We start from the raw sequence: 24,262 nt of genomic DNA on the forward strand, positions 1-24,262 counted from the left end.
TTAAAGGTGCAAACATGTGGCAAATGCCATCAGAATCAAATTTAGTAGAAAGGAAGAAAAAAATCCACTTCTAATATACATCCAAAAGCATGATCATAGGCATAGTTGAGCAGGTCCACCAATAGAAAAACTGAAAGCTATAGAAATGAAACATAAGGGCATAGGAAGGATAACTGCTACAAAAAAGATGGGGTGATTCATGCATGAGCAATTACATATCTGTTGTGACAACAACAAACTCAGTGAAATCCCACAAGTAGGGTTTGGGGAAGGTAAAGTATATGCAGACCTGTTGTGACAACGAGATACATAATTTAATGATAGTTGAAGGACAAAAAGTACATCTTCCGTTTGTACAGGCTTATAACTGTTTCATAATCTTCATATTGAACTCCTATCTGAATACTGGCACGCAGACATCCACAAATCTATCTGCTCGACAGTTTTGTGCCTTACAGAACTGCAGCTGAGGCCATAGCTAGAACTGCCATCACACCAACTATTATCTTCCACTACCATTCCCTCAAAGAGTTAGCTGCAAATGATTCACCTAGTTGTAAATAGTTCTTCGTACTACTAGGCTCCCCATTCGTGGAATATCACACTGTAGGACTCATGTTCCACTCTGTTTCTTCTTTTCTTTTTCCTTCCTTCTTGCTCACTGTTGCTTATGGAATCCTGTATTTCAGCAGAAAACTTTCTCCATAGCTGCTTTCTGTAATTCTTTTAATTATTTGGTTTCTTTCGAATGTAGGAGTCACCTCTTCTTCCTTACCGGCGAAGCAGGAAGAATTGGTTGTTTCTGTTGCCATTCCTTTTGCTAGAAAAGAAACCATCCTACGGGGATGTGACGTATTAAAGTTCTTTTCTTTTTGATAAAAGAAAATTTTAATGAACCTTAATACAACTGCAAGAAACAATGAAAATAATCTCTACACTCAAAAGTGATCTTAGATTTTAAGATAACAGCAACATCTGCCAAAATCACCTTAAACTTCAATTACATCAACAACTTTCAGCAGGCAGTTCTACGATGCTGTCTTAACAGCTAAACTAAATCCTAAGACAAAACTTGATTACGAGTCTAGCAAAAAATTACTAGCGAAGTTTTTCAGCAGGACCTCAAAGCAATCAGAACATGCAGTTTATCATAAACTAGCTGCCTGAATGTTGTTGGACTACTAATCTGGGCTAATGAGCTCCATCAATAACATTGGTGAATCTTCTATCACATGCGCAAAGGTGGAACATGCACGCCATATGAGTTATAAGTGTGACGCCTCACTTACATTTCTTCATAAATGCGATCTGGCTGGAACAGCCCTCAAGATGTATTAATCCTGTTGAGGTAAAAAAGAAACAGTTCATAAAGTAATGATCAAAACCTTACAATAGGGAAATACTATGGGATCAACCTTTTCATGAACAATCTGTCAAGTTATTTTCTTCCTCTTTTTTGGGCTAAGAATAGAATCATCCTAGTTGGTTTAACAAAGACTGGACAGTGACGACTGCAACTTAAAGCAGGGACCTTCTATACGAAACGATTCATGAATGGGATTCCAGGAGACTTATAAGAGAGACATTAGCAAGAAAACACGAAAATGAAAAAAGCACATCTCATCAGCAGATATTTCAGCAACCTCCAGTAGTTCAGAAAGGATTTACATTTCCACAGTAACCAAAAGTCATCCAGTTTACCGTATTTCCTCTCCGTAAATGAAAGGCGATATATGAAAGGTGATATCTCTATAAGCATTTATGCAGATCAAATTGGATTACCCTGATTGGAAATCAAAGTGGTAAATACTTTGTTTTGGTTTTTCTTTTTCTTTTTCAATTTTGATGTACTTCAGAATTCTTGACAAATTATCTATCTTCTATAGACCAGTCAATTCTCCCTCTTCAAACATCATCTTTTATATGTTTTCAAACAGTTCAGTTCACATGATACAATTTTAGCATTAAAATGAAAAAGGAAAATGTGAAAACTCACACTTTATTGAGTAGATATTATTGATGAAATATGGCAAAGTTATTCTGGGATTGATTCTGAGAGATGTAAAGTGCCTAACCTGATTAGATGCCTAACCATGATAATGACTTGGCTTCACATTTAAGTCGATCATTTTGTCCTTCTTGGCATGATCATCTGCACTCCCATCTGAAACTGGGACAGGAGAGAATCTGCGATTTTGTTGATTGTCTTCAACCATTGGCTTTGGTGAGTGACTATATTCCCTCTTGTTTTCACTAGGATCTAATGTCTTGCAGGCTAACTCCTCCGTAGGCCCAGGTTTGTCTCCCGGAAACTACATGAGAAAGTATAGAAAGATGAACCAAAGCATATCACAGTGCACATATCAAGAGTAGGATGCAACTCATACGACAGAGTTACCAACCTCAACTTTCTGCCTCAACAGGAGATATCTACTGTGTGTTCGTTTACCTCCAACGTGTATGATCATGTCGCATTGCAGACAAAGAGAACTTCCATCAACCTCACAGTAAAAGAATGCTTCGCGTGTAACGCAAAGGAAGTTAGCAATAGTTAGTTCGTTTTGCACGCCCTATTGAGTAGGATAAAACAACAAAATAACATCACAGGAATCAGAAGAAAAAACTAAAGAACTGAAGAATAAAGAGGATTAAACTCCATGTACCAGGTGCATTTTCACATATGTCGCAACGAGGAACATCATCGGGCTTAGCTAGTCCAACCCTCACATGCCTACTAGCAAGCTTATTACACATATGAACCTATGGACAAATCTGAATACGATTAGAAACGCCCAAAAGAATGGAGAACATCAAGTCTCTTAGCGGCATTGTCAATATTAGTTGGTTAAACCTAGAAAAAGTTGACTCAGATGGCACTCCAGTAGATTTGGCCTTTCATGCCTCTGGGTCAGAAATGAGTAGTGTTGAAGATATAATTAAGAGCATAGAAGCGTGTACCCTCTCTAACATCTTAAACTTTTAGATACGGTGACCACATAATTCAACATGGTATAGAAGTAGGCAGGAGTTCTTGTTTCATGTCTCACCACAATTCGTAATCAATAGATTTTTCCCACATGCTTGACCCATAAAAAAGAGTTGGGCTTACACGTGAAGGGACATGTTAAGGATATAATTAAGTAAACAGAAGTGTGTCTCTCTAATATAGCATAAACGTTTAGATAAGATGATCGCATAATTCAACAACGAGGAAGGTCACAATCACTAGACAAATTCCAACATATAGATATATAAAATAACCCTTAAGGACTAAGAAATTACTCCTACTAACTTAAAGTAGTTGAACAGATGAAACCAAAACCAGAGAGAAGAAGCAATGATTCCCTGGTTGCAAATACTGAAGAAATGCCAATTTGCATAACAGGTCAGCATGATTTTCGACCTTAAAGAAGTTGATGAAGGATCAACAGATTACGGCCTCTCTAAATAACACAAAGACACACATAATCGCACTTATCAAAAGAAAAAGAAAACACACATAGATAATTTCAGGCAATGATGTACGTTTTGATAGCTAATTTCAGTCCTAAAAATAGCATCATCCTATCTTGTAGATTTTATAACTACGCTCGACTCAAGATATCTGCAACTCACTATATTCCGTTCCTTTTGCAGATATAAGTTGACTTTAACAATTATTCCATCCCATCAACAAATAAAATGCTAAACTGAACACATTCAACAAACTAATTACCTCTAAACACCCAAAAGAAGAAATACAAGTTTCATGCAAGTACAAAAGGACAAAGAGTATTAGATTGACAGTAAAATTAGACCTTCTCGTCACAGGCACGGCAAAGTGCAGCCTCATCGGCAGCGCAAAAAAGAATGGCAGCAGCACTTTCACAAACGTCACAAAGTGTCCGCATTATTCATTTCTAGGACTCCCCCAATATTAACACAAATTTAAAGGCTAACAACATTACTTATCACTTTCAACTCTTTATCAACAACGCTTCAATATACGTCAAATAACCTCCAAAGTCTGGATCTTTACGTCAAGTTGAATACTTAGTACAAAATGCAGGAAACAACTCACAAACTATATTTCTTTAAAGGAAACTGCTGTTTAGTAATCTACTACTACTAATTGATAATGATAATAAGTGGGACTAGGATTATTTTTCTCGGGTTTTGACCAGAAATATCACCATGATCTATTAGAGGAACCGTAAAGAAAAATATATGGTGGCGTCAACTGAGGGAATGCTCCACAGCCACAAGATTAAAGAGGGTGGCCATGAAAATTCCAATTCTCAACCACCAATTACATATCTTAGACCTGGCCCATCGAATTTAATACTGAGTACTTGTCTATTCAATGATGCTTCTCCATTTTCATCATTTTTTGGATTTTCTTTAATGCAAGCCACCTTGTGAGGTCTATGATTACGCCACGTGCCCCCTTTGCCTTTTTTGTTTTCAACAACCGTACGTAAATTTCATCTCCATGACTTGCCTAAATCGATTTGGTCCCCTAATGCTTCATTTTTTGTCAAGTTTCTCATGTGCTACTACTCTGCATTCATTAGTTGCCTTGTCGGTGTAGTTGTTGATAATGTCGATTTTAGTTGAACTTAATTTTATATAAATTGATTATGCTATCTTTATAACTTACAACATCATAGCAATTTGTCTACTTATTTTTGAACTAGTTTCACTAATTATGAATAACTACTTATACAGAAATTATTTTTTAGTAATTTGATATATAGTTAAAATTGTTTCTATTATAAGTATATATAAGTTAAATGCATCTAATTCCATATACCAAAATTTTGATCGTTGTGTCATAGGCAAGTCTAATCAAACCTCATTGGTCTATATATCTTTTGACGCAATAATAATACGCATTGATAACCCACAAGTAATCACCAAAAGATGTGGTGCACCGGATGGGGCTGCTCTTCCCTTGATCAAAAATCTGGGGTTCGGGATCTAATGCTGGTACGGGATACTGGGTGGGAAATAAAAAAAAACCATAAGTAGAGGCCTAAAACAGTATGACAGAGGCAAAAACTCGCAATGTACTTATGAATTAAGATGTTGTTGTCTGTTGTTGGGTTTCAAATTGCCCTGCCCTCACCCAGAAGACCTCGATTGACACAATGGGTTTAGAAAGTTTTAACAAACAAATTTCTTTAATTGTCGAATTCCTCCACTTACTAAGATTGGTATAGACATGTAAAATCAAGACTTAAGAATAAAGTTGCAGACGCATAAAAGAAAATTGTTGATATTATTCCATTGGGATACTCCGTGAAAGGGGACAAATATCTAGTAGTGTCTATTCTATTTAATAATAAATAGGATTACATACGAAAAGTAAAGTAAATTTTGGGAAGAAATGGATACATTGGTACGAGGATTCCACATCCATTTGAACTTTATTGGGGCGCTCGATCGGAATGAACGTGTGGATATACAGATAAAGTAACAATGTCGACCAAGCACATGCATGATCCGATTATTGTATTAGGAAGGGAAAAAATATATCCGCAAATGTTTAATAATATATTTATTAATTTGATGTAAAACAATGAAAATCACTTGAGAGCAAAAAACAAGATTATACCTATATAAAATAGACCTCCCCGGCCCTTACCAAAAGAATAGACAGGACTGTGAGATTATACTGAGAGTAACACTAGCAATCCAAGACACACAAATGCAGTTGGAGTTTTAATTAGAAGTACAAAAAATAGAAGAACAAAAAACTAATACTCCTATCACAAAAGCAACAAATCCGTTCACTCATTATAGATTAAAAAGTTTTTTTGTTGAGGTATATCAACAACAACAATAATAATTACGTTTAAGTTCTAAACAAATTAGGGTCGAGCTATATAAATCCTCATTTCTTTCATTTAGCTCAACTCATATAATAATAATAATAATAATAATAATAATAATAATAATAATAATAATAATAATATTAGTAGTAGTAGTAGAAGTTCTCTATCCAGTCTAAAACCTATTCCCAGCTAGTAGTAGCAGTAATAGTCTATGTTACTCGCACTTTTTAAAAATGTTGTTGGGTGCGTGTCGGATCCTCCAAATTTAGTGCATTTTTGGAGGATCCGACACAGGTGCGGCAGCAGCAGCAACATAAAAAACAATAGTAGCAGTAGCAGCAACAACAACAACAGTAGTAGTAGTAGTAGTAGTAGTAGTAGTAATAGTAGCAGCAACAACAGTAGTAGCAACAACAGTAGTAGTAGCAGTAGTCGTAGTAGTAGTAGGAGCAGTAGCAGTAGTAGTAGCAGTAGTCGTAGTAGTAGTAGGAGCAGTAGCAGTAGGAGTAGCAGTAGCAATAGCAGTAACAGTAGCAGTAGCAGTAGTAGTAGTAATAGCAATAGCAATAGTAGTAGTAATAGCAGTAGCAGTAGCAGTAGTAGCAGCAACAACAACAGTAGTAGTGGCAGTAGCAGTAGCAGTAGCAGTAGGAGTAGCAGTAGCAGTAGCATTAGCAGTAGCAGTAGCATTAGCAGTAGTAGTAGCAGTGATGACGTCCACAACATACCTCGATAAGAGATATGATACGGTCGTATGCAATATAAATTACCCAACTATGAGTCGGGGTCGAATCCACAGGGAGTTATAAGGGGTGTTAGGAGTATACACTTGATGAGAGTGAATGGACTAACTAAATTTGCACTTCCACAACAAAGTTTTGATTTCTAGTTCTACTATTGCTCTAATGATTGCAAGCTAAGGAAAAGAAACTAGAAACTAACGATTGTTTTTTATGTTTTTCTAAATAGTTTAAAAGCCTAGGGATGTGACCATAACCTAGGTGTTCGCCTAATGAGTTAAAGAAGTTAATACTTGTTTTGTTGATTGGGGTGTATTATTACCACTCAATACCTCTCGGTCAAAGAGTGATTTTGCCCAATTTGACTTTCTCAAGTCCAAATGGGTATCAAAAAAATAGTTGATATGAGTTCAAGTTGGGTTCTCACTATCTCTAGGTCGAACTCTTTAATTAGGCTAATCAATCTCTCAACTAGCCCGATTACTTGTTAGCCAAGTTATCCTAGACTAGGTCACTTTTTCTCAAGTAGAGACTAAGTCAAAAAGTCATGAATCAATGTTTGCAACCATTGATTCTAAAATTGAAGCATGAACTAAGCTAAATAATCAACACCCAATCATAGACAAACATTAAATTAAATACCCATAAGGTTTACACACAAGGGTTGGATCACAATCCTAGTAATCTAGCTACTCATAATAAGAATTAAAGAACATAAAGAAGAAAAGCTAATTAAACTCATAATCAAAGATTAAAATGGTAAAAGATGATGTTTAAACACTAAAATGATTACAAACTTTCTAAAGTAGTAAAGGGTAACGACTATAACAACTTTTTTCTTCAAAACTTGGCCTAAATTTGTGAAGCTCTTCTGTCTATAGTGGGCCAAAATTCGCTGACGAAAATGCCCCTCGGGAGGTTCTGCAGATGCATAATTCCATGTGCGGTCTATTTTTTCAGTTGGCAGAAGATGGGATTCTGCAGCCGCACATTTCTGGATTGCGGCTACAAAGAGTTTTCAGCGGCCGCACAATTCTTATGCAGTCCGCACTTCAGCAAGGCGTCTGGACTTGGTCTTTTGCACACTCTCTGAACTTGGAATTATTTTTTGTCAGTGCAGACCATGTTTTGCGGCCTCACAATTTATGTGCAGTCCGCACATTTGTCAAAATCCTGTTTGGTTCTTTAGCTTGGGTTGCGGCCGCAGATGGAATTCTACGGTCCGCACTTTCTTCTGTGGCCGCAGAAATCCTTCCGCGGACCTTACTTCTTTGCTTCTGCGCCCTTTATTGCCTTCGGAACACTCATTTTTAAGTCAGATTTCATCATGGGAGATCGAACTTCCAACATTCCTGCAATTTGCATATTTTCATTAGTTTTGGGAACATAAATCAATACTTTCGGACTAAGACAAAAGCAAAAAGGTGCTAATAAGTAGTCAAAATCCCCACTTATCAACTCCCCCAAACTTAAGTCTTCCCTTGTTCTCAAGAAAATTAATTAGTTCCCACCTCCTAAAGTTAAGGGTCATTTAAGCGAGTCAAAGGTGAACCATTCACACATCATTTGGGAACAATAATTATCCACACTACTCATGCATTATCAACAAGGTGACAAGTCAAATATTCATGCACATATAGTTCTAATATGACAATTGAACTTTAAGAATTGACTTAACTCATCAAGGACTCTTGTTCTATCATGTAGGCCATGGTGGACTCCAAGCTCTTCCTCCTCTACTTTCCATTTTCCAAGCTCACTTAAGAAGTTCACACTCAATCCGAAGATTCATGAAAGACTCACTCATCTCTCACAAGAGAATGTCACAAGTACGGCTTCAAGTACTATAGGCTTGCCCCTCATGTAGATCACCACTAATGTAAGATCACTAGGTTTTAAATCAAGTAGGACTTCTTTCAGGATGTAATGAAGGCTTTTGAGTTAGAGTAGGATATCATATGGGTAAGTGGTTACACCTTTTCTTAAGCACTCCATCTTTCATTTCTCGGCTCACAATTGCCAATTCTTAGAGGAACTTTCTTTTCATTGGGGACTAAAGAGACTTAACATCAATCTTTTGTTATAATTTCATTCTTTTTCTCCCTTTTTGATTTCTCACTTTATGGGATCATTACCTCTTTTTGAATCCATCAACCCTTCCACTTATTCACGTTTTGCATTTTTCTTTTTGTTCTTTTTCTTTTCTTGCCTTCTCTTTCATAGAGACATTTGTTTTAATTTTTTGTGCCTTGATACCTTTTTCAAATTCCTCATCTCTCCCCTAAACTTATGTTTTAAGCCATTTATGTCACAAGAGTGTTTCACAACAAAACGGGTAAAGGCTTATAATATGGTTATCGAATGAGAAACGCTAGAGGCTCAAAGGTGTTGACTAGGGATAACGACATTGGTTGGAAATAGAAAACTCAAACGGGCCAAGAGAGCCCACAATCACTTCTCAATCCAAGCAAAACTTAGGATTTTGCCTTGAAACACATTCGGGGCATGTTCTAGACCCTGCGCACGGATACTTGGACTAACAGTAGTTCTTCTCACCCCTCACGCAAGTAGATTGTAAAAGAGGATAGAGTCGAGAACCTACAATGAACACATTCAAGTTTAAAGATCACTATGATCCAATTAAACCACTCGATGAAAAATTCAACTCAAGAGTCACAAAGTCACTAACTAGAGCTATTTCTTTTAAAAACCTTGTCTCTAACCATAAGCATGTCGTTAAGTGTGTTGGTGCCAATTGAAGCTTGGTTGACTCTTCGAGCATGACTTAATTAGGTCTTTTTATTCATTACTACTACTATTATTACCTAAATACAAAAACGGACTCATTCCCTTAAGAAGGTTGTCACGCCATCCATCGTTGGGACGAGTCACCCGGTTCTCACAAAAGCTACCTTCGGAAAGAACCGCGACGTTAAGAAAACCAAAGGCTTATTATCTACTAGAACATAAAAAGAAGCTACATGACGAAACAAGAACTAAAAAGGGGAAAAGATAAAGAAGCTAATAAGTAAAAAACTACAATAAAGAAACTAATGAGCAAAAACTACTAAAGATAGAATAAATATACATAACGATAGAGAGAGAGAAGGTATATACATACAAATAAGAAAATAGAGAATATCATCAAATTATTACATGCCAATTGTATCAGAATGTACCAAATTTGTCAAATAAACTCCACCCCCGAATAAAAGTAATCATTAGCCCCAATACTTACTAACATAAGAGTAAAAGAGAAAAGGGTGAAGAAAACTCCCTATGGCTCCTTGGACATCTCTGTGTCCCCAGCAATGTCATCGCTCTCCGAATCAGCCAATTAGATCTCATCATCCTCGACTCTAGGTGTGGCTGCATTGGCGAACATCTCACACACTGCCTCAGCAGTGTCGACAGCAAGGTGTGGCTCCTCAGACTGGCCAACTGGTGCTACCCGTGCAGATGGGGCTGTAGGATCTGTGGCAAACTGGTGCGGGTCAAGTAGCATGTCCAAGGGAAGATCTCCGGCTGTAGAAATTCTGTTCACCTAGCTTATCTACTGACTTCTTGAAGTAGTAGTAATAGTAGCAGTAGTAGTAGCGGTAGCAGTAACAGTAGCAGTAGCAGGAGCAGGAGCAGGAGCAGGAGCAGTAGCAGTAGCAACAGTAGCTGTAGCAGCAGCAGGAGTGGCAGTAGCAGTAGCAGTAGCCTTAGCAGCAGTAGTAGCAGTAGCGGCATTAGCAGTAACATTAGCAGTAATAGTTGTAGTAGCACCAGGAATGATGACGCCCACAAAACACCTCGAAAAGAGATATGATACTGTCGTATGCAATATAAATTACCCAACTATGAGTCGGGGTCGAATCTACATGGGGCTATAATGGGTGGTAGGAGTATACACTTGATAAGAGTGAATGGACTAACTAATTTTGCACTTCCACAACAAAGTTTTGATTTCTACTTCTACTATTACTCTAATGATTGCAAGCTAAGGAAAAGAAACTAGAAACTAACGATTGTTTTTGATGTTTTTCCAAATAGTTTAAAAGCCTAGGGATGTGACCATAACCTAGGTGTTTGCCTAATGGGTTAAAGATGTTAATACTTGTTTTGTTGATTGGGGTGTATTATAGCTCTCAACTCTATATTGCCCACTCAATACCTCTCGGTCAAAGAGTGATTTTTCCCAATTAGCCTTTCTCAAGTCCAAATGGTATCAAACAAAATAGTTGATATGAGCTCAAGTCGGGTTCTCATATCTCTAGTTTGAACCCTTTAATTAGGCTAATCAAACTCTCAATTAGACTAATAACTTGTTAGCCAAGTTATCCTAGAGTAGGTCCCTCTTTCTCAAGTAGAGGTTAAGCCAAAAAGGCATGAATCAGTATATGCAACCATTAATTCTAAAATTGAAGCATGAACTAAGCTAAATAATTAACACCCAATCATAGACAAACATTAGATTAAATACCCATAAGGTTTACACACTAGGGTTGAATCACAACCCTAGTAAGAATCTAGCTACTCATAATGGGAATTGAAGAAAATAAAGAAGAAAAGCTAATTAAGCTCATAATAAAAGATTAAAAGGTAAAAGATGATGTTTAAACACTAAAATGGTTACAAACTTCCTAAAGTAGTATAGGGTAACGACTATAACAATTTTTTTCTTCAAAACTTGACTTAAATTTGTGAAACTCATCTATTTATAGTAGGCCAAAATTCGCTGACAAAAATGCCCTTCGGGAGGTTCTGCGGCTGCATAATTCCATTTGTGGTTCGCAGATTTTTTCAGTTGGCAGGAGATGGTATTTTGCAGCCGCACATTTCTAGATTGCGGCTACAAAGAGTTTTCTATGGCCGCACAATTCTTGTGCAGTCCGCACTTCAGCAAGGCGTCAGGACTTGGTCTTTTGCACACTCTTTAATCTTGGAATTATTTGTCAGTGCAGAACCTGTTTTGCGACCGCACATTTGTCAAAATCCTATTGGGTTCTTTAGCTTGGGTTGCAGCCGTAGATGGAATTCTACGGTCTGCACTTTCTTCTGCGAACTGCACTTCTTTGCTTCCGCGCCCTTTATTGCCTTGTGATTTGGAACACTCCTTTTTAGTCGGATTTCATCATGGGAAACTGAACTTCCAACATTCCTGTAATTTGCATATTTTCATTAGTTTTGGGAACATAAATCAATACTTAGAACTAAGACAAAAACAAAAAGTGCTAATAAGTAGTTAAAATCCCCACTTATCAACTCCCCCAAAATTAAGTCTTTGCTTGTCCTCAAACAAATAAATTAGTTCCCACCTCCTAAAGATAAGGGTCAGTTCAGCGAGTCAAAGGTGAGCCATTCACACATCAGTTGGGACCAACAATTACCCACGCTACTCATGCACCATAAACAAGGTGACAAGTCAAATATTCATGCACATATAGTTCTAATGTGACATTTGAGCTTCAAGAATTGACTTAACTCATAAGGACTCTTGTTCTATCATGTTGGCCATGGTGAACTCCAAACTCTTCCTCCTCTATTTTCCATTTGCAAAGCTCAATTATGAAGTTCGCACTCAATACGAAGATTCATAAAAGGCTCACTCATCTCTCACAAGAGAATGTCACAAGTACGGTTTCAAGTACCATAGGCTTGCCCCTCATGTAGATCGCCACTAATGTAAGCTCACTAGGTTTGAAATCAAGTAGGACTTCTTTCGGGATGTAATGATGGCTTTTGAGTTGGGTAGGACATCATATGGGTAAGTGGTTACACCTTTCCTTAAGCACTCCATCTTTCATTTCTCGGCCCACAATTCCCAATTCTTAGAGGCACTTTCTTTTCATTGGGGACTAGAGAGACTTAACATCACTCTTTCTTGATTATTTCATTCTTTTTCTCCCTTTTTGATTTATCACTGTATGGGATCATTGCCTCTTTTGGAATCCATCAACCCTTCCACTTATTCACCTTTTGCATTTTTCTTTTTGTCCTTTTTCTTTTCTTGACTTCTCTTTCATAGAGATCATTTCTTTTCTCTTTTGTGCCTTGATACCTTTTTCAAATTCCTCATCTCTCCCCCAAACTTATGTTTTAAGCCATTTATTTTGACAAGAGTGTTAAGGAAAGTTCGGGTACCAAGAGAGGGTCACGACAAAATGGGTAAAGGCTTATAATATAGTTATCAAATGAGAAAGGCTAGAGGCTCAAAGGGGCTGACTAGGGATAACGACATTGGTTGGCAATAAAACTCAAACGGGCCAAGGAGAGCCTACAATCACTTCTAAAACCAAGCAAAACTTAGGATTTCGCCTTGAAACATATTCGGGGCAAGTTCTAGACCCTTCGCACGGATACTTGGACTAACAACATTTTATCTCACCCTCACGCAACTAGATTGTAAAAGAGGATAGAGTCGAGAACCTACAATGACCACATTCAAGTTTAAAGATAACTATGGTCCAATTAAACCACTCAATGATCGCCATAGTCAACTCAAGAGTCACAAAGTCACTAACTAGAGCTATTTCTTTTAAAAATCTTATCTCTAACCATAAGCACGTAGTTAAGTGTGTTGGTGCCAATTGAAGCATGGTTCGCTCTTCGAGCATGACTTAATTAGGTCTTTTTATTCATTACTACTACTATTATTACCTAAACACAAAAATTGACTCATTTCCTTAAGAAGGTTGTCACGCCATCCATCGTTGGGATGAGTCGCCCGGCTCACACAACAACTACCTTTAGAAAGAACCGTGACGTTAAGAAAATCAAATGCTTATTATCTACTAGAACATAAAAAGAATCTACGTGACAAAACAAGAACTAAAAAGAGGAAAAGATAAAGAAGCTAATAAGTGAAAAACTACAATAAAGAAACTAATGAGCAAAAACAACTAAAGGTAGAATAAATATACATAACGAGAGAGAGAGAGAGAGAGAGAGAGAGAGAGAGAGAGAGAGAGAGAGAGAGAGAGAGAGAGAGATAGATAGAGAAGGTATATACATACATATAAGAAGACAAAGAATATCATCAAATTATTACAGGAGAATTGTATCAGAATGTACCAAATGTGTCAAATAAACTCCACCCTCCATGAGTAAAAGTAAGTATTTTCCCTAGTGCTTAGTAATATAATAGTAAAAGAGGAAAGGATGAAGAAAACTTCCTATGGCTCCTTGGACATCTCTGTGTCCCAGCAATGTCATTGCCCTCCAGATCAGCCAACTGGATCTTATCATCCTCTACTCTAGGTGTGGCTGGGTTGGCGAACATCTCATGTACTGCCTCAGCAGTGTCGCCAGCAAGGTCTGGCTCCTCAGACTGGCCAGCTAGTGCTACCGGTGCAGATGGGGCTGTAGGATCTGGGGCAGACTGGTGCGGGTCAAGTAGCATGTCAAATGGAAGATTTTCGGCTGTAGCAATTCTGTTCACCTCTCTCCGGAGCTTATCCATTGACTTCTTGCTGGCCTGGGACTTCCTCATCTTTTTTACTTCCTTACCTAGCTCTTCAATCACTGACCCGTGTTGTACCAAGGTAGCCATGATCATCTTCTGGTTCTCTAGGAGCTTCTTAAATGTCTTATTAATGGTCGGGGGAAACTGAGGTGCCTGAGAAATGGACTGCGCTGCAACAATACTGGACAAGTCAGACAGTTTTGCAGTAGCTGTCCGCATCTAGTTGTTCAGACTCGCCAATGTCTGGGAGACTCGCAGCGTAGATAGTGGGGAAGTTGGAATGGACACTGGCCTAAGAGCTGAGGCTGTGGCAGGAGCTATGGCATGAGCTGTAGGAGGGGCTGTGGATGATGGCAGAGGCATAGCTGTGGCACTGGAGGAAGGCTGGGCTGAAGTGGATGGAACATCAACTGTCTCAGAAACTACCACTTCTGGCTCATTAGACCGTCTTGTGGTGGTAGGAGGCTGAACTTTCTTCTTCGGGTTTCTCGCATCCATAAGAGAACACGAATCAAAAGGCTTTTTTGGCTTCACCTTTGTGTCAAAATCCCTCGGCTCTACCCTGGCATCCGTAAGATATTCTATACTAGTGTTGGGATAGGGTAGGACGAGCTATCTATCGTTCTATCAAACAGATGTTGGCCGACATCACGACACCCACATTGATTGGGTACCCGGCCATGATGGAAGCCACCAGAACTGCCCGAGGAATCAGAAGGTGAGTTACATTCTGGCTCGGGTCCAGTCTGCTACAAATAATGGTTTGCGACCCCTTCATCTCAAAACTCAGAGTGCTCTGGTGGATGGGAAGCCTAGCAGCAATCCATGGTGGTGGTGGTCTTGGTGGTTGATCGCTGCCAACTCCGCACCACTAAAAAGTAGCGAGAGAGGGTCGCAATAGCTTTTACCCGATTTTGGGTCGGGATCGAATCCACAGGGAGCTAGGAAGGGAGTCGAGTATCTATTTAGCTTAGGATTGCGTGGGTGTTCTTAATTGATCTTCTCATAATTTTTGGGATTTTCTTTATATTCTACTATGATCAAACTACAATATAATTGCAACTAGATTAAGCTAAGAGTAAATTGCTACAGGTTGTATCTAATGGTTTAAAAAGCACTAGGGTAGTGACTTTAACCTAGTGGCTAATTGACGGTTAATTGCATCTAAGGCTTGATTGACATGATTGGGGAAATATGTTATAACCGTTGCTCAATACTACCCACTCTACACCTCTCGGTAGAAAGAGTGGTTTTTCCCAATTGACTCTCTCGAGACCAATTGGGTATGCATATTTGCCCGAGCAACTAGGGTTCAAGTTGGGTAATTACTCTCTCGAGGTTTAACCCTTTAATTGGGACTATCAAATCTCTTGAGTCCATCCCAATTCCTTGTTGAGTCAATTTTGGAGACTTAGGCTCTCTTTCTCAAGAAGAGCCCAAGTCTACTAAGCACAAACTAGTGTTTGCAACCACTAATTTATAAATTAAACCATAAAATTGACCCAAATAACAAACACCCATAATCAATCTAACCTTAAATTACAACACCCATCAATTACCCACACTAGGGTTGAGCCACAACCCTATCTAATGGGTCTAGCTCCTCATGCTTGAAGAGAAAATCAGAGAAATAGATGAAGAGAAAGACATATTAATTAATTACTAAAGTAAATACAAAGTTTCAATGATTAAAACTACGTAAAGATGCCAAAAATAGCTAAGAAAGGTCTTCTCACGAGCGCAACTACAGTGCTAAAATATCTGATACTCTAAAAATGGAAAAAGGTTCTATTTATACTAAGCTGGAAAAACTGGACAAAAATACCCATGCGGGGTCAGTGCGGGCCGCACAAAATGGACTGCAGCCGCACTAGGCTCTTGGACTTGAAATCTTGGCTCTCTGAACTCAGGCTCCGCGGACCGCACAGAATGGACTGCGGCCGCGGTGGCAACTAGCGCGGTCCGCACAAACCCGACCGCGGACCGCACAAGCTTGATCCTTAGCACTTGGCATCTCTCTGAATCTCCCTAGTGCGGACCGCGCAAAGTGTACTGCGGCCGCACTAGGTCTGTTTCTCCTGAGTTTTGTCTTGTCTTTGGTACTTGTGCAGGTTTCACTCCTTTTGAGACGATCTTTGACATCTCGTCACTTTGTTGATCAAACCTGCAATCAAGCACAACTTATGAGCCTTTTGGGACTATTTTGTAAGAATTTGTAATCAAAACGTAAGCAAGAAGGAGCACAAAACCTCCTTCTTCTTTGATCTCTCCAACCTTGTGGTAGTGGCATCTCCCCCTCTACCATCATCAGTTATGTCATGAACTGGTGTAGGAACCTGTGCCTCAGGAACTGGTGTGGCCGATGACTCAGAAGCCTGACTAGCACTCTCCGATCCCTTGGAAGTGCTATGAGATGAGGACGGCTCGTCCCTGAATTGGTGTCTCCCCTGCGACCTCGACTGTATGGCCGGCTGCTTGAGGCTGAAATGCCCTCTGATACTTCCCTAGACGGGACATATGAGCTAGTCTCGGAAAGGTCTACACCTCTCCCTCTGTCGGCTGTTGCTTTCTTCCTTATTGTCTTTGGCTGGCCAAGGGTTAAGGCATTTTTTCCTCAAGCTCGAGAAGGTTCACCTCTCCCTTTTGAAGTGTCGCCTCATCCTTTAGATCAAACCATTGTCTGTATCAAGCAAAGGCGATTGCTAATTGCAATTCAATGTTCAAACATACACATGAGACATGCAAGTAAAAGATAAACCAGAGGACACAGTGATGTTGTATATTTTGATCATGCTTGTAGGGAAGTGATATGCAGTACGCATAATTTCACTTGAGGCCGCAGATGGGGACTTACGGACCGCACATTTTTGTTGTACGGTCGCAGAAGTGAAGTGCGGTCCGCAAAATTTGACTTGCAGCCGCACCTCTGAATCCCAAAAATGCCAACTCTCTGATGACAGAGAAATGACCAAATTGCGGCCCCAAGAGGTTTCTGCGGTCAGCATAATTAAGCTTACGCCCGCACATTAGAGTCTCCAAGTAAGGACTCTCTAATGACAATAAATGTGCTGTTCTGCGGCCGCAATGGGAATTTTGCGGTTTGCATATTTTAACTTACAGTCGCATATTTCTTCTTCACTTAGTTTCCCTAAAATCAACATCTGCGAACCGCACATTTTAAAATGCGGGCGCAGATTTCAGTAAGTACGTACATCTCAACATTTCCTACTTAGGTTTTTCAAATTCTCGCACAATTAGACATGGCAACATTATAAAAACATGTAATTTCACTAACCCAGTCCCCATAGATCATGTATCAAGTTAACCTAGTTCATATTTACCTCACATGGACACACCATTGATCTCGAATAACAAATGGCCTAAAAAGAACTAAAAATCTACAAATTAAACTAACTAAAAAGATTAACGTGAAATTGAATCATACCAGATAGAGTGGGTGTAATGAGTGAATGATCAAACTGGTTGTGCTTGTGGACAGATGAAATCTCCAAGAAAATTCAATTGGAGCACAATTTTTGGTTTAGAGAGTGAAACGTGTAAATTTTTCCCCGTTCCTCAATTTATACTACTGGTTCGCGAAGAGGGAAGAAGGACGAGTGCGGCCGCACATTTTCATGTGCGGTCTGCACTCTATTACCTTGGGACCTCATCTCAGCTTTTCATCTACTGTTCGCACATTTTCATGTGCGACCGCAAATCGACCTCCGCACTGACAGGAACTTCAAAGAGTTGGTATTTTCAACATCTTGATTGTGCGGCCCGCAAGCTAAATGTGCTGCCACATTGTTCTTTTGCTATAGCACCTACAAGTGTGTGGTCCTCACAAATCAACTGCGGTCCGCATTCCTTAGAACACTTAGCCATATTTTTATTCACAATTCCTGCAAGTCACACTCAGCCCTGTAGCACACTTCAATTCAAGTTAGAACAAAAATAACACCTAACTACAAAATAAAAAGGAAAAGAAACATGGGTTGCCTCCCAAGAATCCCCTGATTTAACGTCGCGGCATAATTCAAAATACCCTCAAGCGAAATGAATGACCGCCACCCCGTGGCTGTCTCCGACCTTTCCCAAGTAGTGCTTCACCCGGTGACCATTGACTCAGAATACTTCATTGTTTTTGTTCTTCAAGTCTAATGCACCAAAAGGTGTCATACCCACAATTTCAAAAGGACCACTCCGTTTAGATTTTAGCTTCCCAAGAAACATCCTCAACCGCGAGTTAAACAACAATACAAGATCGCCCACCTTGAACTCTTTGTTCCAAATGTATTTGTCATGAAGATATTTCATCTTTTTCTTTGTACAAGGACGAACTTGCATAAGCATGGTACTGAAACTCATCCAATTCATTCAAGTTTGCAACCCTCCAATTAGCGGCTACTTCCCAATCAAGATTCAACTTCTTTAGAGCCCACATGGCCTTGTGCTCTAGTTTCACCAGAAGATGACAAGCTTTTCCAAACACCAACTGGTATGGTGACATTCGGATAGGTGTTTTGTAAACCGTCCGATAAGCCCATAATGCATCATCAAGCTTCTTGGACCAATCTGTCCGATTAGTATTCACCGTTTTGGACAAAATACTCTTTATCTTCTGGTTAGAGACTTCTACTTGCCTACTAGCTTATGGGTGATAGGGAGTCGTGACTTCGTGACTCACACCATACTTTCCAAGTAAAGTGTCGAAAGACTTGTTGCAAACTTGTGGACCCCCCGCATATAATTGCACGTAAGTACCAAACCTTGTAAAAATATTCTTCTTCAAGAACGCTACCACACTTCTCGCCTCATTGTTGGGTAAAGCAACGCCCTCAACCCATTTGGACACATAATCCACCGCGACCAAGATGTAGGTATTTCCACAAGAACTCACAAAAGGGCCCATGAAGTCAATACCCCACACATCAAAAATATCAATCTCCAAAATGGTAGTGAGAGGCATTTTACTATTCTTTGAGATTCTACGGGCCCGTTAACATTCATCACACCTTTTCACTAACTCCCTTGCATCCTTGTAAAGAGTGTGCCAATAGAAACCACAACTAAGCACTTTGGTTACCGTTCTCGCTTCACCATGATGACCACCATATAGAAAAGAATGACAAACCCTAAGAATTTTGCCTTGCTCTTATTCCGGTACACATCTTCTAATCACCCCATCCATACAAAATTGGAAGAGGTATGGTTCATCCCAATAATAATCTTGACAATCCCGTTTGACCTTCTTCCTTTGGTTTGAAGAGAACTCATCCAGGATGATTCCACACGCAAGGAAATTTGCTAAATCTGCGAACCATGGCACCTCTTTCATTGAACTTGCTAAGAGTTGCTCATCGGGGAAGGAGTCATTGATTTCAAGGCCATCATGCGACCTCCCCTCCTCCAAACGAGACAAGTGGTCCACCACTTGGTTTTCACTACCGTTTCTATCTTTGATATCAATATCAAATTTCTCATTAACCGAGCTTTGGAGTCCTTTTTTCTCATAAGATAACGAAGCACTGCATGATCCGTGTGGACAATGACTTTGCACCCATCAATTACGGGCAGAACTTCTCAATTGCAAACACAATGGTAAGAGCTCTTTCTCCGTAACGGTATAGTTGACTTGGGCACTATTCAGGGTCTTACTAGCATATTAGACCGGATAAAAACTCTTGTTGATACGTTGCCCCAAAACATCCCCAATCGCTACGTCACTTACATCACACATGAGTTCAAAAGGTACACTCCAAATTGGAGCGGTGATGATAGTAGTAGTTGTCAATTTGAACTTTAACAATTTAAAAGCTCTCATGCAATCTTCATTGAAGTTAAACTTAGCATCCTTCTCAAGAAGCTTGCACAACGGGTTCACCACCTTAGAGAAATCTTTGATGAAGCGCCGGTAAAAACCCGCGTGGCCTAAGAAACTCAGCACACCCTTCACCAAAGTTGGAGGTAGAAGTTTAGAAATCACCTCAATCTTTGCCTTGTCAACTTCAATTCCATTCTTTGAGATTTTATGGCCAAGGACAATGCCTTCCTCGACCATGAAATGACATTTCTCCCAATTGAGCACCAAATTTCTTTCTTCACATCTAGCCAACACTTTGTCCAAATTTGCAAGACAATCATCAAAAGAATCTCCAACCACCGAGAAGTCATCCATGAAAACTTCAAGGTAATCCTCCACCACGTCCCTGAAAATAGCCATCATGCACCTTTGAAAAGTCGCCGGTGCATTACATAAACCAAATGGCATCCGCTTGAAAGCAAAAGTACCATAGAGACATGCAAAGGTTGTTTTCTCTTGATCTTCCGGAGCAATAAGAATTTGGTTGTAGCCTGAATATGCATCATGAAAGCAATAAAAGTAAGGCCGGCCAATCTATCGAGCATTTGATCTAAGAAAGGAAGTGGAAAGTGATCCTTCCTTATGACTTTGTTGAGCTTGCGATAGTCCATACACACCCTCCAATCGGTCACCGTTCTTGTAGGAATCAACTTCTTGTCATTGGCGATCACCGTCATGCCCCCTTTCTTTGGGACAATTTGAACCGGAGAAGTCCACGAACCATCAGAGATAGGGTAGACAACCCCGACATCTAACCGCTTGATAATCGCCTTTTTGACAACTTATTGCATAGCCTTATTGAGTCTTTTTTGATGTTCAATAGATGGTTTGGTGCCATCCTCCAATTTTATATTATGCATGCAAAAGGTGGGGCTTATCTCCCGAATATCCGTCAAGGTCCATCCAATGGCCTTCTTTCTTTTTTGTAGCACCGTCAATGTGGAGTCTACCTGCACGTTAGTTAAACAAGAGGAAAGAATAATCGATAAAGTAGAACAAGGACCAAGAAATTCATGCCGAAGATGTGGAGGCAATGGCTTCAACTCCAAGGTAGGAGGCTCTTTAATAGAAGGCTTTGTAGGAGGAGTCCTATTATCAAGATCCAAGGATAATTTTCGGGGTACATAGTTGTACGGCCCCATTCTTGCAATGAATTGACACACTCCATGAAGCCATCCATCTCGTTATCATCAAAGTTGAGCAAGACAGTCACCAAGAGTGATTGTAGCACTTGCTTCATCAACAATAGCATCGGTCACCAAGTTCACAAAAGAACACACTTCATTGCAATTTGGTTGCCGCATGGACTTACACACATGAAATACCACTTTTTCATCACCAACCTAGAATGTAAGTTCTCCGGCTTCAACAACACAAAGAGCCTTTCCCGTAGTAAGGAAAGGTCTCCCAAGAATAATCGGCACCTCATAATCAACTTCACAATCTAGAATGATAAAATCCGCCGGAAAAATGAATTTATCAAACCAAAACATCTCCAATCACACCCAAGGGCCTCTTCATAGTACAATCGTCCATTTGCTATCTCATAGAGGCGGGTCTTTGTTGCCTAATTCCCAAAGTCTTGAAAACCAAATAGGGTAGTAAATTGATACTTTCCCCAAGATCAGAAAGAGCTTTAACAAACTCGGCACTTCCAATTGTACAAGGAATCGTGAAAGCACCGGGATCCTCCTACTTAGGAGCCATTGAATGCACAATTGCAGTCACTTGATGAGTGAATTTGATGGTTTCAAAATTCATTGACCGCTTCTTAGTCACGAGATCCTTCATAAACTTTGCATAACCGGGCATTTGTTCCAAGGCTTCAGCTAATGGCACATTGATTGATAGACTGTTCATCATTTGAATGAACTTCTCACCATTTTGCTTGGCAAGTATTTGAGGGTATGGAGGTGGAGGCTTAGGTAATGGTTTTAGACTTTTGCACTATCGGCTTCGGTATGTCAATAATATGACCCCTAGACTGGTTCACCTCCTCTTGAGTATCTTCCACACTATCATCAGTATCAATTCGAACTTCCTCATTAGGTTGCACTATATTGTTCGGGACCTCCTCTTCTTTCACCACTTGATAATCTTCAACAAGTTGCCTTTGACTTGATGTGGGTGCATTCCCACCTCTTCCACTTCTTGTGGTCACGACCATGGCACGCCCCGTGTTGTTTCCACCCTTTGGGTTTACTACCTTATCACTTGGTAGTGCCCCCTTAGGACGAGAATTTAGTGCTTGAGAGATTTGCCCTATTTGAACTTCTAGGTTGTGGATTGATGTGTTGTGTGAGGCAAGTTGGGCATCTGAATAGGCATTCTTTTCCATCATATGCTTAAACATATTTTCCATACGTCCCATCTCATTGTTTGAAGAACTTGGACCATAGGAAGGATTGGGAGGCAGGTTGCTCGGTTGTTGATACATCAGGAGCCTTTGAAAACCCGACCCCCAGTTGCATTGATTGTTGTTCCATCCGCCTTGATTGTTACCCCCCTAATTTCCTTGGTTATTTCCACTCCAATTTTCTTGATTGTTGTTGTTATTCCAATTCTCTTGATTGTTGCCACCACTCCAATTTCCTTGATTGTTAGAATTTCGATTGCCTTGATTGTTTTGAGGTCGCCATTGTTGTTGGTTTGGGCCTTGGAAGTTGTTTCTTTTCCCTTGAAAATTGTTCACATATTGCACTTCCTCTTCTTGTTCGTTATGGGAATCATCTTACTCAAAACCACTATCTTCTTGCACATAGTTCTCCACTCGATTTTGCACTTGTGGACCTTTGGCCTTCCTCTTGTTCACCATCATGCTCACTCATTCCATAGCATTGACTTGCTTAGGATTTTGCACTTGATTAAGTTGAGCCTTTGCTAGTTGATTCATAGTAGTAGTTAACTCGGCAATGGCTTGCTCATGCTCATGCAATTCTTTGTGAAGGTGGATCATATTCGGATCACCTTGTGAAACATTGGCCCGAGGTTGCCAAGACGATGACGTTTCCATCATTTCATCCAAAATCTCACACGCCTCTGCATAAGGCGTAGTCATGAAGTTCACACCGGCAAGTTGATTTACTACACATTGGTTGGTTGTGTTAATCCCATGATAGAAGGTTTGTTGGATCATGTTTTCTGTCATATTGTTGTTGGGACATTCCTTAAACATTGTTCTATAGCGCTCCCATATCTCGTGTAGTGGTTCATTCGACTCTTGCTTGAATGCCAAAACCTCATCTCAAAGTGTAGCCATGTGCCCAGGAGAGAAGAACTTAGCAATAAATATTCTGCCAACTCATCCCAATTGTGAATGGAATTGTTCGGTAATTGTTCTAACCAATCTAAAGCTTTCCCCCGTAGAGAGAAGGGAAAAGGCCTTAGACTCAATGCATCCTTAGAGACATTTATTTGTTGCTCCCCTAACAAGTATCCACAAACCCCTTCAAATCTTTATATGAATTTTGAGTTGGAGCACCGGTGAAGAAACCCCGTTGCTCAAGCAGAGTGAGCATCAAATTAGTGATCTGGAAGTCGCCCACCCTAATACGGGAAGGGACTATTGCACCAGCATATCCTTTATTGGGTAACACGCGGCGTGGAGCCGCTCATGGTGGAGGTAGGGGTGGAGCCGGGTACATTGTCATGAGGCACCTGGCCTCTTCTAATGGCTTGAGGTTCAAAAGGTACCTCCTCAACTTGCTCATCCTTGACGTCCACATCCCCCAAAGGCATATTTCTGAGATCATTGTTTGCCGCCATGGATGTACCTAAAATTGAGTCACAAAAGTTAGTAACACGGAAGGAAAATAAGATATTCCAAAAACAAACCCAAATATATAGCTAACACCATTTTAACTCCTCGACAACAGCGCCAAAAATTGATGACGTCCACAAGAACACACATCGATAAAAGATATGATACGGTCATATGCAATATAAATTACCTAACTATGAGTCGGAGTCGAATCTACAGGGAGTTATAAGGGGTGTTAGGAGTATACACTTGATGAGAGTGAATGGACTAGCTAAATTTGCACTTCCACAACAATGTTTTGATTTCTACGTCTAGTATTACTCTAATGATTGCAAGCTAAGGAAAAGAAACTAGAAACTAACGATTGTTTTTGATATTTTTTCAAATAGTTTAAAATCCTAGGGATATGACCATAACCTAGGTATTCGCCTAATATGTTAAAGACATTAATACTTGTTTTGTTGATTGGGGTGTATTATAGCTCTTAACTCTATATTACCCACTCAATACCTCTCGGTCAAAGAGTGATTTGGCGCAATTTGGCTTTCTCAAGTCCAAATGGGTATCAAACAAAATAGTTGATATGAGCTCAAGTTGGGTTCTCACTATCTCTAGTTTGAACCCTTTAATTAG

General features: G+C 39.8%; 2 protein-coding genes across 2 annotated transcripts; both read right to left on the reverse strand.

Moving 5' to 3' along the window:
* Positions 1-159: 159 nt before the first annotated feature.
* Positions 160-4,253, reverse strand: LOC109216552 (B-box zinc finger protein 19-like). Its single transcript, XM_019380713.1, has 5 exons — positions 3,798-4,253; positions 2,664-2,760; positions 2,403-2,518; positions 2,076-2,312; positions 160-1,340 (listed from the first exon to the last, which is right to left on the reverse strand). Exons 1-4 carry the CDS (start codon positions 3,888-3,890, stop codon positions 2,088-2,090), a joined length of 531 nt encoding a protein of 176 aa, XP_019236258.1. The 5' UTR covers positions 3,891-4,253; the 3' UTR covers positions 160-1,340; positions 2,076-2,087.
* A 9,972-nt stretch (positions 4,254-14,225) lies between these two features.
* Positions 14,226-22,036, reverse strand: LOC109216550 (putative protein TPRXL). The gene is made up of 3 exons (XM_019380710.1): positions 21,863-22,036; positions 16,281-16,510; positions 14,226-14,568 (listed from the first exon to the last, which is right to left on the reverse strand). The coding sequence occupies exons 1-3, from the start codon at positions 22,034-22,036 to the stop codon at positions 14,226-14,228; spliced, it is 747 nt and encodes a 248-aa protein (XP_019236255.1).
* Positions 22,037-24,262: the final 2,226 nt, after the last annotated feature.

The sequence above is a fragment of the Nicotiana attenuata genome, unplaced genomic scaffold, assembly GCF_001879085.1.
Source record: "Nicotiana attenuata strain UT unplaced genomic scaffold, NIATTr2, whole genome shotgun sequence".
Classification (NCBI taxonomy): Eukaryota; Viridiplantae; Streptophyta; class Magnoliopsida; order Solanales; family Solanaceae; genus Nicotiana; species Nicotiana attenuata.

Excerpts from the sequence above, each read along its gene's own strand:
- LOC109216552 (XM_019380713.1), bottom strand. The coding sequence starts at position 3,890 with ATGCGGACACTTTGTGACGTTTGTGAAAGTGCTGCTGCCATTCTTTTT. Across the intron at positions 2,761-3,797 it reads GCCGTGCCTGTGACGAGAAG|GTTCATATGTGTAATAAGCT; the intron begins GTCTAATTTTAC and ends ATTTGTCCATAG. Across the intron at positions 2,313-2,402 it reads TGTTGAGGCAGAAAGTTGAG|TTTCCGGGAGACAAACCTGG; the intron begins GTTGGTAACTCT and ends TTTCTCATGTAG.
- LOC109216550 (XM_019380710.1), bottom strand. The coding sequence starts at position 22,036 with ATGGTCGTGACCACAAGAAGTGGAAGAGGTGGGAATGCACCCACATCA. Across the intron at positions 16,511-21,862 it reads TGGAAGATACTCAAGAGGAG|GGAAGTATCAGAGGGCATTT; the intron begins GTGAACCAGTCT and ends TGTCCCGTCTAG. Across the intron at positions 14,569-16,280 it reads GGAGATGCCACTACCACAAG|GGTAGAGCCGAGGGATTTTG; the intron begins GTTGGAGAGATC and ends TACGGATGCCAG.